The sequence below is a fragment of the Manihot esculenta genome, chromosome 11 (assembly GCF_001659605.2).
Source record: "Manihot esculenta cultivar AM560-2 chromosome 11, M.esculenta_v8, whole genome shotgun sequence".
Classification (NCBI taxonomy): Eukaryota; Viridiplantae; Streptophyta; class Magnoliopsida; order Malpighiales; family Euphorbiaceae; genus Manihot; species Manihot esculenta.
The window spans coordinates 32,833,052-32,849,795 of record NC_035171.2 but is presented as its reverse complement, the minus strand read 5'-3'; the positions used below and the strand labels follow the sequence as shown (position 1 = coordinate 32,849,795).

Genomic DNA, 16,744 nt, shown 5'->3' with positions numbered 1-16,744 from the left:
AATAATAAAAGCTTAGCATCAAAGCACAATTAAATTTTCATATAATTGCACTCTCTTTTCGTGTGTAAATCAATCACAATCATGTCTACCAGTTTAATTACAAAAGCTTATTTCAGAACAGAACTGTATTCCCATAAAGGGGGGAAAAAGTCAAAAAATTAAAACTGATACTCTTCCTATAATACAAGCCGCACTACCAGAGGTACCCCTTTATTTTTACATAAATCATAGCCCAAAACGTCAATAGGAGAAAGAATGCTTTAAAATCTATTTAAGCTCGCTGTTGGTCCATATGTGTGTTATCAAACAAACCTAACTGAAGCGATTCCCTTTTGAAGCAAAAAATAATATGCTTACAACAAAAACTATGAACACATTCTATGGCCGTAGTCTTAGTCCACGTTCAGCAAGTGCCTCATGCACCCGACGAGCAGCCTCTGCAGTGTCATTAAGGGGAGGGTAGCTCCAGCTCTCTGAAATCTGAAAGAAAAAACAAACACAGCACTCATTCATTAAGTGGGCAAGGGACTCCAATAAACTCTACCTATTAACTTATGGAGGAGGAAAGGGAGACAATACAAGGGATGAACATCTGCAGAATATAGATTGTGATCAATTCAGACAAGCATCAACTCTGAGATGAACAGTAAAAGACACTCTGACCAAAGGGCCAAGAAAAAAAGGCATAACTGGACAAAAAGGTCCAAACTCCAAATTCAGTTGCAAAAGCCATTTTAATAGACCAGTTTTCAGAAAGCTAAAGCATGCAAGTATGCCATTTCTATTAATACAACTTAATGAGAAATTGCGGATTGAGGTGAGAGGAAGATGAGGGCTGAATCTAAACTCAAGGAAGTGATAACCACAAAGCCCTTTGAAAGATTTAGAAGGAAATTATACCTTTTAAAATGAAGAAGATTAGTTAAGCATAAAAGAAAGGAGGGATGGACAGGGTGTATTCATACTTCCTTTTCACTCCAAAACTTTCTTTTATCCCCAAAAAAAAAAAAGATACTAACTTGTTTACTTACATCCTCAGAACCAGTAAATGGCCGAACCACGCCCCTCTCCCCCAAACATTTATGGAAGTCAGACAATTTCCATGTACAACGCTCAGATCCCATAATATATACAGGTTTCCTGCACAACAAATATTGGAATCTCCATTCAGTATTCACTATGGATACCATATCAAAAGCACAAATCCAAATACATTCCATCTCATCAAATGGCAGATAAAACTCCCTCATGCATACCCAGTGCTGCATGCCTCACTTATCATACTGACTGAATCTGCCGTAATGACAAATGCATCTGCCCAAGCTAAATGTCCCATATGTGGATTTGGCTCTGAAGAAAAGGTCATTCAAATTCATAAAAGTATGTCCTGTTTATTTGAACTTTATAAAAATTTTAAACTAAACGAAAGATACCTTCGCCATCCCAGATATAAACTTTTGGAGTATTTCCAATCTCTTTGATTACTATGTTTGAAACCTGTAGGTAGAGTAACAAGAGACAACCAAATATATGTTGAGACCAGACACTGCAAAAGACCATAAAATATATGTGGTAATACCTTTGCGGGTGTCCTATTTGAGAATGATATTCTGACACTCCCACAGCTATCAAGCACACCAAGCAGATTGACAGTTAATTGCTTTGCAAGGTCAGTCCCATACCGACAGCAGCCTATAAGAAAATTATGGGAAGCACATCGTATATTAAATCTTATGCATTAGATCCACGGCAAACAGAAAGAATAATGTGCAGATACAACTCATGTCAAGTTCCCTACATGATTAAAAAAAAAAAGAAAATTATTACTTAGTCCATATGGTATGGGAAAACTCACTAGTTGGTCCCTCAAGTTTGAAAAATGCATTAAAATATCCATGACGTTTTAAAAAATCTACTGATTAGTCATTCCGTTAATTTTAGCCGTTAAATATTTTACTGTTTAATCCCTATAGTTTTGAAAAACTTATTAGTTGGTTCCTCAAGTTTTTAAAAAGTCTACTAATTAGTCCCTAAATATCAAGGGTATTTTAGACTTTTTTGCAATACTTAACGGCTAAAATTAATGAAAGGACTAACTAGCAGACTTTTGAAAATGTCAGAAAAATTTTAATGCATTTTTCAAAATAAAGAGGCCAACCAATGAATTTCTCCATACCATAAGGACTATTTAGTAAGTTTCCTTCAAAAAAAATTATGAAACAACACAAATAAAAGAAAAAGAAAGATGCATGTTCACTTATAGTTCAATATTTAGTATAGAAGAGAATGAGTATATAATGAAAATCTAAAGTGAAACCATCAAGCTATTTAGAAGTATTTATGATTCATAGTATAATGAATAATTACTTGTTGGTCCACCGATATTAACCACAAGTAAAGGCTTTGGCAGAGGGGCAAACTCATCATGCCACGTGCTAGCTGCAACACGAAGTGCAGCAAAATCAATTTGATGCAAAGCTCCCACCGTCAAAACCTGAATTTGAACAGCACAGCATAGATTACAAATTCCAACTTTTGAAAGAGGCCAATATATAATCAGTATAGGAGTTTGACAAAAAGCAAACTGAAGGGGAAATATAACATAATAGTACATACCACATGCTCATCAGGAGGTTCACGAGGTGTTATCCACTTCCAGAGAAACCGAGGAACCTGCTCTCGGGCTTGGGGAGTCATAGGATAATAATCATGATGCGGTGTGATCACCAGGTCAAACCTGTTCAAATGTGACCTTGGATGTTGTATCTACAAAACAAGATTTAAAAAAAAAAAAGGAAAGCTCAGAATTTAGATGGAGCAGGTAATAGTGCATATGTGCCTTTGGAAGCTGTAGCTGCTACTGTAGAATACTATGAATTTCCTGGTAATATGGCACCAAAAGATGATCACGTAACAGTTTTACACATGAATATGAATGTATTTATGTGATAGAGCAGTTCCAACTCACTGCAAATATTGGTCAGTTATTATCAACATGCAACTAAACAGTATAGAATTATCATCAAATAGTATAGTAATGATAAAACATGGATACAAATCCATACCACAAAAGTTATTATCTTTAGGAAGTTATAACACACAATTTTATTACACCATTGACAATTCCAGAGAACTACATTAATTTTAACCTGTTGTGTGATTTAGCATAAAAATTAGTCAACTACAGTTTAATACTGTTATAGATTATAGAAAGTAAATATATTAATATAGAAAGTAAATATTGATAGATGGATCAGTTGCTTAATCTTAGGGATTGTATAATCATAAACTTGATTTTCCTGCCTATTTAGATACTGTCTTTTATATATAAATAGATTGTAATCTTTATTATGAAATACAACAACAAATATTATCTTCTACATGGTATCAGAGTCAGGATAATATTTGTCTCTCACCATTCACCTAAAGAGGATGCCAAAGTCGCCTTGCAGCTCCCTTGTCAAATTTGCAGTTCGTTTGGGTGTTGGGTGTTGGGTGGAGGCTTTTTGTTCATTTGGGTTACCCATAAAAGGGTAACATTTGGAGACCTAGGGCTCTGTTCATTTGGTTACTCATTAAGGGTAACATTTGGAGACCTGGGCTCTATTCATTTGGGTTACTCATAAAAGGTAACATTTGGAGACTTAGGGCTTTATTCATTTGGTTACTCATAAAGGGTAACATTTGGAGACTTAGGGCTCTGTTCGCTTGGATTACTTACATTTGGAGACTCAGGGCTCTGTTCATTTGGGTTATCCATAAAGGGTAACATTTGGAGACTTCGACTCTGTTCATCAGGTATTGTTCACTGTTCATCGGGCACTGCACTGTTCACGAGTACTGTTCATCGAAGTACTGTTCAATGATTCGAAATTCTATTCACAGTAAGGTGATTAGTCTTATTAATCATTCTGAATTTGTTAAAGAACTAATGGAGTATTTGGAATTTCTATATTCTGGTAAAGGGAATATTTCTCGTATTTATGATGTGTGTAAGACGTTTTACCAAGCTGAGAAAGTATGGTCTCCCGTTCTAGTGCTGAACCTGAATGTTGAGTCATGGCAAAAACCGTTTGTGAAGTTTTGTGGGTACGTCAATTATTGGAAGAAGTTGAGTTCACAAATTCGGTGTCTGCTAAGTTGTATGGGACGAGTTGATTATATATGTAACAAGTTGGGCATGATTAACATTTATGCTCCAACTTGAGGGGGAGTGTTATAGATTATAGGAAGTAAATATATTAATATAGGAAGTAAATATTGATAGAAAGGTTAGTTGCTTAATCTTAGGGATTGTATAATCATAAACTTGATTTTCCTTCCTATTTAGATACTGTCTTTTATATACAAATATGTTGTAATCTTTATTATGAAATACAATAACAAATATTATCTTCTACAAATACAAAGTGAAGATGTCAACAACATACCTGAACAACAAAAACATTTTGAGATGCTAAACGTTTTATAGAGCTTGCAATAGAAATCGTATCTCTGCCAGATGCAACCACCAATAAAGGGCCATCCCTGAAGAATTTAATGGTATTATTATGTATGTAGCCAGAAAAAAAAAAATGGAAATCTCGCATCACTTTAGCCACAAGACCAAAGATATTTTGCACAAATATAGGAAAATGTATTGATTAGTTTTGGTTCTAACATATTACATTACCATTACCATCACAAGCATAGATTGTCAACAGAATTGGCCCAAAAGACAGGAAGCTTTTGAATGTATGTTCCATGCCAGACATCTATTCCAACTACATGATTCTAAATGCAATCTGCTACGAATATTACTAACTAATGCATTTGGCTTGCGGAATAAACAGAACTCAGAATGAAAAGAAATGACAAGGGGATCAGCCCATGATAAAGTTTTACAGAAATTATTCTTCCTTCCAAATTAGGAAACATGCAAGCTAATTCCCACCTACAAATAACAAAAGTCCTAGGATCCCAACCATTCATCATTTTATTCATTTCTATGTTGTGTTCAAGTGATGAAATCAGAAGCTTCCATTTTCACTCTTTAAACCTCGAAATTCAATTTTTGAGAATCATATCAGTGATTCCTCGACACTTAAAGGTTATCCCTTGAATATATCCACATGATTGTATGACACAAGGAATCGTTGTTTAATATTTAGAAGTCCAAAGTATTCCACAGTGGAATATGAACAGTCAACTGTCTTATACATGAATATGAACGTTGGAATACTATGGACTTCCTGGTATTCTGACATGAAAACATGATCATGTAACAGTCTTATACATGATCACCGTATCCACTGTGTAATACAATGTTTGAGCACCGTATCAATAATTCCTTATCACTCCTTAAGGGCACATGCATTAGACTTGCTTGGCACTATTGTTTAAGTTGTTATTCAGAAAAAGAAAACCTTAAAATCCTAGTTGAACTATATTTAAAAATATTTTTACATTAAATTTGACATATTTTAGTTATTTTTTCAAACACATATAAAAAGTTGCTTTTCCAAAGGAAATGTAGCAGAGCCAAATATGCTGACATGTCCTTAATACAAAGAGGCAAAGGATAATTAACTTGATCAGCAATCCACACATCAATTTCATATCGTCTAGTTAGTTTGTGATGTTCTACAATGGTTTTGGGTTTTTATTCTATACTACACTTCATATATGCGATGCAGATAAGCGAAGGATTCCAATTTCAATTTCAAATAAACGAAAAGGTAGAGGGAAAAAAGTAAATACTTTTCATAAGTCTCACGAGCCATGTTTACTATCTGCTTCACATCAGCTTCTAAAACCGTTGATAAACCCACACTAAAACCGTTTTCCGAAGGTAGAGCTGCCAATTTCTTCCTTCGAGCAGGTGTCAGAAGCCTCCAGTAAATATATAATTGTCTCAGAACATAATCTAACTTCTTGTGAAGAGAAACCGGAAGCCAGTGGAGCCACTCATTGATTCCGCCTCTAGGTCTCGTAACTCGCTGTATCCATAAAACATAAAGTAAAGCTAAAAATTATAAGTAATTGTAAAATTAGGGATTGACATGAACTCACGTATAAGGAGCAATTATCGGAGAGGCCGAGAGCACGAATCAAGCCGATGCTCTGATTCTCAGAACCGGTAAAGCCGTTGCCAATAACGACGGCGCGTCTTACTATGCTATTGGCGCCACCCTCAAATATCTCGGGGACACCCATGGTGGGGCTGGGAGGCTCCGGAAGTCTAATCGGCTTCATGGATTTGCTTTGGCTGCTACGATACAACAATACAACAGCAGCTGGTGAGAGGAAGCAGCAGTTTTTACTTTTGCTTCACGAGGAGTTCCCACTTTAATTCGCTTTTCCCTCTGTAATTGGGCCAAACTGCAGGAGAATCCTCTAGCTATAGAAGCCGGTTTTCAACTTCATGGCCCAACTACTTGGTCGTTTAAGCCTGTAACTCAATTATAGCGTCACAAAAAATTATTATTTATTTATTATTTTTTAAACAATCTATTCTATTAATTTAATTTCAACTCAAATTCAATTTCGAATGTTAATTTAAATTTTAAGTTGATTTAAATTTAAATTTTTCTTTAAAGATAATGTGCTCGTTTTTGTAATTTTGGATGAGATTCACATACAATTAATAGAATATATTAAAAAAAAATTTTTTTTCTTTTTCTCGAGACGAATATATCAAAAAAGATAATGATTCCACTGAAATTTGAAAACTCACTCATTTTCTACTCGAAAAATCAAATGGAATACTATCGGTTAGAGATTATCCAAACTCTAAATGTTTATGAGATGATAAATGATTTTTTTTTTCTTTGAAACAATAATATTTAGTAGTTTAAAAGCATACAAATATTATAAAAGAGAAATAATTGGATTCAATAACAATTGGATTACAAACGTGTAACTTAAAATTAAAATTAGACGAATGTTGATTGAATCTGAATTAGATCCGAATCGAATGATCTGATTTTGAATCAAAATCTTTTTTTTTTTTTGTCTTTTTGAAGAAAATGTAGATTTAATAAAAATAATGGACCAAAACATAACTAAAATTGAAATTATGATCAAATCTGCAAGACTCTTCTATTAAATTTCTATCTCCTAACCCTACATCAAAATGGTAAGTTCTGATCCAATTTCAAACACAATGGAAGTTCAAACCTCCACTTGCACAACTGCATCACATGGCAACTGTTGCATTAATTGATTTGGGTTACGAAGAAGGACAATTTACACTCTGAATCATCACAATTTTTTTTTCTCTTTCATAGTTTGCCTTAAATGCTGTCATTCTTGTATATTAATCTAATAAAGTTACAAAAATTCAATTCAGTTTTTTTTTATTTTTTATAAACGATATAAATGATTTATTTCAAATAGAGGCTAACACAAGCGAAAATGATTAAGAATCGTTCTTCTACAGTGACAGAAATCTTTATAAAATGGTTTCAAGTGCTAAATTACCCATCATTCTAACTAGGGGTACAGGACATTTTGTAACAATATCAAACCTGGAAGAATTTGAGGCATTTCCAAATACAGATAAGCTCAACAACGCAAGCTCCCCTAAAGACAACTTTGAGGAGAGAAACCCTTGCAAATAATAAGGATCCAAATCAAAGAAAGCATCAAAGAAACTCCTGCTACCTTTCAAATCAAGTTTCAAAAGGGTCTCCATCCCAAAAGAGTAAAATTCTCTTTCACACCTCTTCTCCAGTGGCCACAACCCATTCCACACTCTATTATAAAGTGGCTTTCCTCTTATCATTCTGGTTGAGCCAAGGCACTCTGCAATGGCATCAGCCGCAACTGGGGCTAAGGCCATTGTTCGAGCCACCATATACCCAGTTGATGGGTGGACTACCCCTGAAGTTCCACCAATAGCCATCACACTTTGTGGGATGCTAGGAAGGGGTCCTCCCATTGGAATCAAACATTTCTCATCTTCTATTACTCTCTTCACCCTGATTCCTAAATGCCTCAACCTCGCCACCATCCTTCTCTTCACCTCCATGTAGGATAACACAGGCCGACTGACCAGAGAAGTCTCTTCTAAAAATATCAAATTGGAATCAAATGGCATGGCATACAAAAAGGTTGGAAATTTTGAATTGCTTGCTCGCAAATAAGGTTCATTTCCCATATGGGAATCTCTCCAATCCATGAGAATCATCTTGTCTAAGTCAAATGGGTGACAGTCCACTTCTGCTAATATACCATGGGCAATCTGATACCCATGGTTCCTTGGCTTATTATACTGGATGAAAGGACTAGCAAAACCACTTGCATCCACAACTAAGCTTGCTTTAAGCTCATTCCCATCATCACAAATAACTGAAGACTCAAACTCTTCATGTTCCACTTTCCAAACCTTAGCCTTATGAAATTTAACATCATTTGAGACACACTTCTCAATTAATTTCGTCTTCAATTTCTTCCTACTAACACGACCATAGGGTCGGTCTAAGTACTTGGTCTTGTGATCATCTATGAATACACAAGCCATAGGCCATGTTTTGTCCAGACAATCTAAAAGCCCCAAGCTTTCAAACTCATCAACCCAGACACCGTAATTATTAGGCCACATCGAAAGTGGTGAAGGATCAACGCAGCATACCTTAATTCCATAGCCTGAAACTTGCTCAGCGAGGCGGAGGCCAGCCGGTCCGGTACCAATAATGATGACATCAAAGCGGGATCGAGCAGCCGGATCAAACCAGGAGAGATCAAAATCTAAGAAGTCAGGTGTTGATTCGGGTTTCAATTCAAGAAAGCTTCCAAACTTGCTGCTGCGGATTCTGCAGTTTGAATTTCTTGAAAACGTGATAGTGGGTGTTGGAGAAGAGAAAACAGAGACAGGGTTCTTTATATGGTTTATGTGAGAAGCTTTAGTAGGAGGAGGTGAAAATAACCGGAGAAGAGTCCCCATTAAAGAGAAAGATGAGCAAGAAGGACTTAAAAGTGTTGAATGGAAGTGAAAACTATTGGTTTAAAATAAAGAAATGAGGTGGGAGACATGGACAAAGAGGGATCGAAGCGTCGAGGAAAGCAAGGATACCTTCACCGAATTTGGCCCAAATTAAGATGCATAAAATAATAATAACAATAATAAAGGAAACAAACATACACTGCATAAATTTTTATAATGGGAAAGCGCAAGTTGGCCAGTAACGGCAATCTCCAACAGTAGAAGAAGGAAGAAAATGTTTGACGTGTCCTACTACAAGTTGTTGGAACTAACGCTTTGTGGGTGAAATTTGGCATCGGAGAATTTCCGAGCATGTGATTCAAGTGAAGAATCCACCCAAGTGCACGTGTGACGTGACAGTGGCTCTGGCTTGGCCCATCATCGTCAGTACTAAACCTATATAATATAACGAAGGAAAATTTATAATTTATATTATTAACAAATCAATTTTTATTCTTTCAAAAATCTGATAAATCGTTTTTAGTTTTTTTTCTATTAAAAAATAATCATTTTATTTTTTTTTATTAAAAATAAATAAAATATAGGAGAGAGAATTTTTAAATTTTAATTTTATTCTCAAATAAAACTCATTATTTAATTTTTAAATATTATTATTATTAATAAATCAATCTTTACATTTTTTTAAATCTATTAAAATTTTTTTTTCTCATATCTATTAAAATATTTTTAGCGTTTTTTTTCATCAATAAAATAATTCCTATCTTTTTTCATATTTATTAAAATATTTTTATCATTTATTTCTGTCAACGAAATAATCCATTCTCGTCATTTCTTTTCTTAATAAAATAGTCTCTCTACATTTTTAAAAATTTCTTAAAACGTACTTATTTTTTTCATATCTATTAAAATGTTCTTATTGTTTATTTTCATTAACAAAATAATCCATATCTTTTTTTATATCTATTAAAATATTTTTATCATTTTTTTCGGTCAACAAAATAGCCTCTCATTCTCCTCAAAAAAAAAAAGAAAAGAAAATGACGATAATTAATGAGAAGAAGAAGAAAAATAAATAAAAAGAAGAAAAAGAAAAAGAATAAGAAAAATAAAAGAAGAAGAAAAAAACGATGGCGAAGAAAAAGAAAAAGAAGAAGAAGATAATGGCGAAGAAAAAGAAAAAGAAAAATCACATCATCCTTAAGGAAGAAGAATAAAAAGAAAGATCGAAGTAGAATCAAAGAAGAATAAGAAAATGAGGAAGAACTGACGAAGTAGAAAAAGAAAAAAGAGAAAAAAATAAAAAAAAATAATAATTTAATTTTTTACTATATTTTTAACAGTAAAAATAAATAAAAAATTATTTTATTAATGGATATAAAAAATAAAAATATTTTAATATATTTATAAAAATATAAAAATTGACTTGTTAATAATTATAATATCTAAAAATTAAATTATAAATCTCCCAATAATGAATTACTTAGTTGCCGTTTGAATACGTTGTGAATATGTTAGGCTCATTTCCTTTATTTATTTTAAGCCGTCACGTTTTCTAAATATAGGGGGGCACCCTCGCAAGAAGAAGCCACCCACGACACTTGCCCACTCCTATTTGTCGGATTTTTTTCTTTTTTATATTGACAATCTGCGTATTCATACCAGAGCTGTTTCTGTAGTCTTTACCAAAATATTGTCTTCAAAACATTGTTGTCCAACCTATGTAAATCTATATATTAATAATCGTGAAATATATATATATCTCTGTATTATTTTATCTTAGTGTGTTCAATATTTACAAAAATTATAGTAATTAAACATAAAAATTAATTTATTGGTAAATTATAAAACGAAGTTATAAATAATTTGATTATGAAATAAATTCTAAATTTTCATGGTAAAATTGCTCTCCATTCATTTTCCCTTTTATAAAAATTCAAAATAAAATTTTTATTTTTTTAATAAATTATTTATAGTTTAACTGAATTTAATTATTATGATTTTTATAAATTTAGATCTTCATTATAATTTAAGTTTAAATATTCAGTGGATAATCTTAATTACTATAGTGTATAAGTATATATTTAGCCTATTAATAATAGTCTAATCGCATTGTTTACTATGATTAATGCTATTATTTTCCAGCTTCAATTCCTAACAATAAGATTAAGCCCACGAAATTGTGAATGTGACAAGTAAAAGGAACTCTGCTCATCCAGAACCAGTCTCCTAAAAATAAGTATTTACAATTTAATCTCCATAATAAGATAACAATTATAATTTAATCTCTTCATTTTTAATGATAAATATTTCATTTAAAAAACCAAGAGAAAACTTACTTTTTATGAAAAATTGATAGACTAGACTATTATTTTTGTCATATCTTGTAAATTACCTAATAATGATACAACATAATGTTTAATTATTTCTGTAAAAGAAAATGAAATGCGAGCACTACATAAGAATTCAGATTTTTTTTTCAAAAAAAAAAAAAAAAGATGATATATTTTCCAATAACGTTAAAATACATTTGCTTTTTTGATATACTTAACAAGCCTATCCATCCCCAAGGGGACTGATATTAATGTGCCACCATTGACTCATCGCTAGCAGCATCGCCACTGTACCTCCACACTCAAGAATGAAATTGTCAAGCCAAACCATTCAGAAGATATTTGCAACTTACATTACACAAGTTCAACGAGCAGATAAATCAAGTCCAACAAAGAAAGACAGCAAGCTACTATTGCCCCGACAAAGAAAACCGTTGAGATTTGCACATGGGAACACAAGATAAAATTAATGTCTTAATGTCAAAAGGCGAGCATTTTGAGTCATTAATTTACAGACAGAAGGATAACACCATATAATTCAACAGAAGACGATGATGTTATAAAGCATATAAATGATAAATGTTCCTCCACACTTGATAACACAATACTAAACATCGAGGGATTTACAGTATTCGCAGATGATTCATGATAATAAACAGGGGGCATATTGATTTGAGCCTCTCAACTTTGTAGCATATGCAACAACAGCATGACAAACTACAATATCATTTCTGGCACCTTATAGAGGTAAAGATTCCGCAGAAGCCTCAAAATTTCATAGCTCACTCCAGCTTTGTTTAACAAAGTCCACATATGAATTTCATAATTCACTATAGCATACCTCAGAAGACTCAATCTAGCAGGCACCAATCAAGATCTGCAAGAAGGTAGAGTGATGCCTCCACAACAAGCAGCAATTATTATGTACAGCAATACCACAATCACACATGTCAACAGGACCCTGTCAAGTAAATGTAGATTTTGCACTCATTTAAAATGTCATAAAGCTATTGAGCTAACAATTATAAACCATTTGAACTGTGCTGTTATAATTGGTTTACAAAGGTTTTGATTCTGTGTTGTATAACTTAGAATAGCCAACACCATGTTTGATAAAATTCAATAAATTTATTTTATAGTAGAATTCATGTGTTTAAAAGAAATTCCGAAGTGATAGAACTAATTTGGATTCTAGCTTTTGAAAATAATTAAAAAGTAAAAAATGAATGCATTCACTTGCTTATATTACACTTACTTTATATATACTTGATTTAAATAAGGGTGAGTTGGGATTTATTAGAGTTTCAAACACGCTATATATGCAAAAGCAAAAAGACAGAAGATATGCAGATCCACTACAAGCTAAGGGTGGCACAATGAATGCTATTCTCTACTGGAACAACCTAATGGTTAAATCTTGGAAATTCCAATTTGCAGGCATCAAATTAAATTAATTGGAGTGGAGGTCGGTATATCATACTCCCTACGTCTCATAATTTTTTTTCATCTTTTCTTTTCTGGTTGTCCCAAAATTATTATCCACTTTCCTTTTTCAAACTATTATAACATATAAATCGACTATTATTACCCTATTTAATTTTATTTTATTTCCAAGAAACCTCTCAAAACATCTCTTAGTATTTAATAAATTTTAGTATCTTTAAAAGGGGTATGATTGGAAAATTAATTAAAAAATTATCTTTCTTAATATGTGTGAAAAAGCAGAGTAGAAAAAATTATGGGACGGAGGGAGTATATAAAATGAAATAAGACTATTTCTTGATTAATGAGAAAACATTGCTTCCAATCATTATGCAAGCTATATATGTTTTGGTGTCCATCCTTATGGACATACCAGAAAAGGTACAACGTGCAAGTCTAGCACAGTATGCGGAAGGTTTGCAGTTTGCACCAACACTTTTATACAAGTTTACAAGAAGTCAAGAAAAAAAGAAAAAATCTGAAGTTTGACTTTTGATGTTCCAACAAGTAAGACACATAGAGACATCTATATTGAATTCCTTCTAACCATAAACTAATTAAAATTTTTCACATATCTGAACCTTTCACAGATAGACAAGTTGGAAGTGGATTGATGCACAATGCAAAAGGAGTATACTACATGAGTTCTTTGTTTTTCTTGCTTACTCATTTATTAAGAATGTTTCCTCTCCATCATTGTTTTCAGAGTCTATCCAATATCTGCTCAGGAAAAGAGGCCAAGTTTGACCATTCAAGTAAGGCCCACGTGGATGATTGAAATTAATTTTCCCCATAAAAGGTCTCTTATCCTTTTTCTTTTCCTGTTCCATGGATGTATCTCTTGCATTTCTTATTATTGCTTTTCCTTTTTCTATTTTTGAAACTGCTGCTAGAAGTCCCATATTTAGAGAATTTATCCCTCAGATTATTCATTTTTGCCCTAATATAAAGCTTTTGGACCTGCATACTGTAATGGAGCCAAGCAACAAAGCTTACAGTTTCACAGGGTCTCCAGCATTTTTCAATCAGAAACCAACCAAAAGATGTAATAGCATAAAGAAGAAATTTTTGAAAGCATTAGGAAGGATAATCGCTTACAAAAGCTTGGCATTTTTCATCCAAAGCGCTCTTCTCAGGCGCTTAGATTGCTTCCTGAAGTGAAATGAACTGTCTTGCATTGTTGCAGTTTTGTCAACAAGAAGCTCAATCCGGTCACCTCTCTCTAGTATCTTCTCAATGTTTTCTACCATGATTGTGCGGAGCTGGAAAAAAAAACTATTGCTTGTAAGCATAAGAAAAACAAAACATAATCACAAAACAACTGTACATCATTGACAGATGAAGCATGGCTAGAAAAATCAGAGGTAAGATTGAAACTGACAATTTGAAAGATTTGACCATATAAACCAATATGAGTTGGAAGTTGATTGGAAGCTAACTGGACAATGTGATAAAAGACTTGAAAGTGGCATGACTTGGCACACCTTGACAGGCAAAGAAAAAACAGCACAATTTTGGGAACAATACACATTTCTCCTGTCACATTTTCATGATAAAATGACAAAACAAAATGAATGTGACGTTTTGTTGCCACAATGTGTAAAGAAGTCTTCTCTATCTCTCTCACACACATGTTCAAATTGTTATCTATTTGAAGTAAAAATCATATAATAAATAATCCAAAGTCTAAAAGCAAACCACAAACCTATGCCACTTAGCAACAGGTACTAAAGTGCTTGAACTAAAATAAAACAGGAGACTCCTATATAAATAAGGGAAAACTTCAATCTCAAGCATTGATCCATACGCAATATAAGATGAAAAATAGAAGACCAATGAACAAGGCAGCAAATTTCCAGGGACACTTAAAGGAACTTGCCTCGCCAACTTCACCCCTTACACGATTCAAAGTATCAGCATTTGGATTACTAGAGAAAAATTCCATTTGCTGATGCAAGACCCTCGAGAACTCATCATTCATTGCATAAGCAGGTGCATAGTGGGCCACTCTACCATAGTTTTTCATGAACCTCATATGAATGTCCTCCAAGTATGAAAATGGAATTCTCCCTAAATCAAAGCACAAAACAACAAATTATATGTCAGATAAGAACAAGAAGTAAAGGTGAAATCCATCCATTCAGACTTCCGAAATTCACAATTTATATATGGCTCCTAAAAAGTAAGAAAATTTACTAGATATTGCATTCTGTAAGTAGAAATATAAATTCAAATATTAATTGTCATTAAGATAAACTGATTCCCTTCCAATCTCACGCTTGCCATGCTGAAAACAGTTTGGGATCACTTTTGTATTTTGTTATGACGTATCTATTAAGTTGTGTATTCAAACATCAACAAATGCATTCAAAAATACAACATATGAATGCAGTTCCTGGCCATTGCACTGCCAGACCATGATGCCCTGTCCACCATCAGAAACAAGCAACTTTGAAGCCCATAACACTAATGGGGCGACATTTAACTATGGCCAAAAGTAAGAAAAATGACCCTTTACTATAGGAGTCCCAATTTGATAGCAAAACATTAGTTAAGTTAAATAAAAATAAGTACTAATACCAGATAAACTACAGGGAATTCTTTAGTGAAACTGCCACAGCCAACAACAGCAGAGAATACTAGTAGTGCAACAAACTGACTGGAGAACAACCACGCGTACAGAAATCCAATTTCAGTCGTAGGAAGGTAAACTATCAAATAAAATGAACGAATTTTAAACACATGCAAGGGCGCCAATGCGTACGGACAGAGCTTTAATTGCTAACGTGCAGCTCATACTGACTTCATATCATCAGTAGAACGTTTTCAGCTGAGAATTTTCAGTTGGAACTCACCCTTTCAAATTAGATAAAAATACAAAACGAAGATGCAGCAAAAACTTCAATCTGAGGACATATAAATTCAATGGCAATACCTCAAGGTATATATGAAATCGATCATTCCATACTTGTAATCCTACATTCTATTAAGCCCTATACTTGAAAACCAGTATAAATTAAAACACACAAAAAAAAAAAAAAAAAAAAAAAAAAACACTAAGCTTCGCCACTCTTAACTTAAATAACTCCACCAATTGAGTCAAATTAAGCAGAGAGCGAACAGATGAAAAGGATAAAGTTACGCACTGCCGAAAGTGTCGTTAGCCATGCATAGAAAAGTGAGGCCATCGGATCTAAGTATATGAAATATGTAGCGATCTTGCGAAAAGCACAGCCTAGAATCAGCCTCAGAAGGAAGCTTCTCGAGGATCCGCCTAATCACAGCACCAGTGTTCCCTGTCACCGCGCTGAACTCCGCCAGAACCACCGTCCCACGCGCCACCGCCGCGTAAAGGATCGCCATCTCTATCTAATTGCGTGTCTGTGTACGTGTATATGTCTTACTCTGATGGAGAAATAAAAGAAAGGTTTCTTTGCTGAATATTTCCTCGGGGATGTCGGATTTGACAAGCAGGTAATATAAGAATTAAGAAAGGAAGTTGAGAGGTTGGGTCGGGTGGAGCCGGCCAGCGATGCCACCGGCTGTTCCACGCACGGCTGTTTTAGTTTCGCAGGATTTGATATGATGACGCGCAGAGCATCTAGATCTTGTGCTACCTCCCTTTCTGTCGTCACATCTGTGTTCGTACCGTGCAAATATTTTTAATTTTGCTAATTAAAATCCATTAATAAAATTTCAATCAATTTAAAATATATATTATTGCATGAATTTTTGCAACAATTAAATAACAAAAATTTTAAAAAGAAGTAAAAAGGATATTTAAGTAAATACAAAAGGGAAAAATAAAATAGATATTAATCAAATTTTATTATACTCATTACAATGGGTAATAATATTAATAAAGTTTTCATAGACGTTTGTTTTGATTTTAATTTTAATACTATAGCTTTATTAATTTTATAATTAATTCTATTGTTTGTCACTTGTTTTTTTACCTTAATGTGATATTGCAAAAATGTCATTTTTAATAATTTTAAAATATTAT

General features: G+C 33.4%; 3 protein-coding genes across 7 annotated transcripts; all 3 read right to left on the bottom strand.

Moving 5' to 3' along the window:
- Positions 1 to 12: 12 nt before the first annotated feature.
- Positions 13 to 6,348, bottom strand: LOC110625491 (mitochondrial fission protein ELM1). 4 transcript variants are annotated; one of them, XM_021771105.2, is made up of 10 exons: positions 6,052 to 6,345; positions 5,740 to 5,978; positions 4,431 to 4,527; positions 2,617 to 2,766; positions 2,368 to 2,494; positions 1,580 to 1,692; positions 1,434 to 1,497; positions 1,257 to 1,350; positions 1,020 to 1,140; positions 13 to 480 (listed from the first exon to the last, which is right to left on the bottom strand). In XM_021771105.2, the coding sequence occupies exons 1-10, from the start codon at positions 6,232 to 6,234 to the stop codon at positions 379 to 381; spliced, it is 1,290 nt and encodes a 429-aa protein (XP_021626797.1). In that variant the 5' UTR covers positions 6,235 to 6,345; the 3' UTR covers positions 13 to 378. The 4 variants fall into 4 exon arrangements, with proteins under 4 accessions (XP_021626797.1, XP_021626798.1, XP_043818107.1 ...); XM_021771106.2 differs by having other exon boundaries at positions 1,032 to 1,140; positions 6,052 to 6,339; XM_043962172.1 differs by lacking the exon at positions 1,257 to 1,350 and having other exon boundaries at positions 6,052 to 6,348.
- Positions 6,349 to 7,271: 923 nt separating this feature from the next.
- On the bottom strand, positions 7,272 to 9,103 carry LOC110626113 (capsanthin/capsorubin synthase, chromoplastic). The gene has a single exon (XM_021771864.2). It carries the CDS (start codon positions 8,924 to 8,926, stop codon positions 7,433 to 7,435), a length of 1,494 nt encoding a protein of 497 aa, XP_021627556.1. The 5' UTR covers positions 8,927 to 9,103; the 3' UTR covers positions 7,272 to 7,432.
- A 2,593-nt stretch (positions 9,104 to 11,696) lies between these two features.
- On the bottom strand, positions 11,697 to 16,368 carry LOC110627159 (vesicle-associated membrane protein 714). Of its 2 annotated transcripts, none has more exons than XM_021773417.1 (4): positions 15,885 to 16,368; positions 14,618 to 14,808; positions 13,837 to 14,000; positions 11,697 to 12,217 (listed from the first exon to the last, which is right to left on the bottom strand). In XM_021773417.1, exons 1-4 carry the CDS (start codon positions 16,099 to 16,101, stop codon positions 12,127 to 12,129), a joined length of 663 nt encoding a protein of 220 aa, XP_021629109.1. In that variant the 5' UTR covers positions 16,102 to 16,368; the 3' UTR covers positions 11,697 to 12,126. The 2 variants fall into 2 exon arrangements, with proteins under 2 accessions (XP_021629109.1, XP_043818104.1); XM_043962169.1 differs by having other exon boundaries at positions 11,697 to 12,133.
- Between the last annotated feature and the right edge of the window lie 376 nt (positions 16,369 to 16,744).

Bases quoted from the DNA above. Each gene is read 5' to 3' on its own strand.
- LOC110625491 (XM_021771105.2), bottom strand. From the start codon at position 6,234: ATGAAGCCGATTAGACTTCCGGAGCCTCCCAGCCCCACCATGGGTGTC. The intron at 2,767-4,430 runs GTATGTTGTTGA...CTTGTTTTGTAG, and splicing joins AAAATGTTTTTGTTGTTCAG to ATACAACATCCAAGGTCACA. The intron at 1,141-1,256 runs GTATGCATGAGG...TTTGTTGTGCAG, and splicing joins AGTGAGGCATGCAGCACTGG to GAAACCTGTATATATTATGG.
- LOC110626113 (XM_021771864.2), bottom strand. From the start codon at position 8,926: ATGGGGACTCTTCTCCGGTTATTTTCACCTCCTCCTACTAAAGCTTCT.
- LOC110627159 (XM_021773417.1), bottom strand. From the start codon at position 16,101: ATGGCGATCCTTTACGCGGCGGTGGCGCGTGGGACGGTGGTTCTGGCG. The intron at 14,809-15,884 runs GTGCGTAACTTT...GCTTTGATTTAG, and splicing joins GGCTAACGACACTTTCGGCA to GGAGAATTCCATTTTCATAC. The intron at 14,001-14,617 runs GCAAGTTCCTTT...TTTTTTTTCCAG, and splicing joins TAAGGGGTGAAGTTGGCGAG to CTCCGCACAATCATGGTAGA.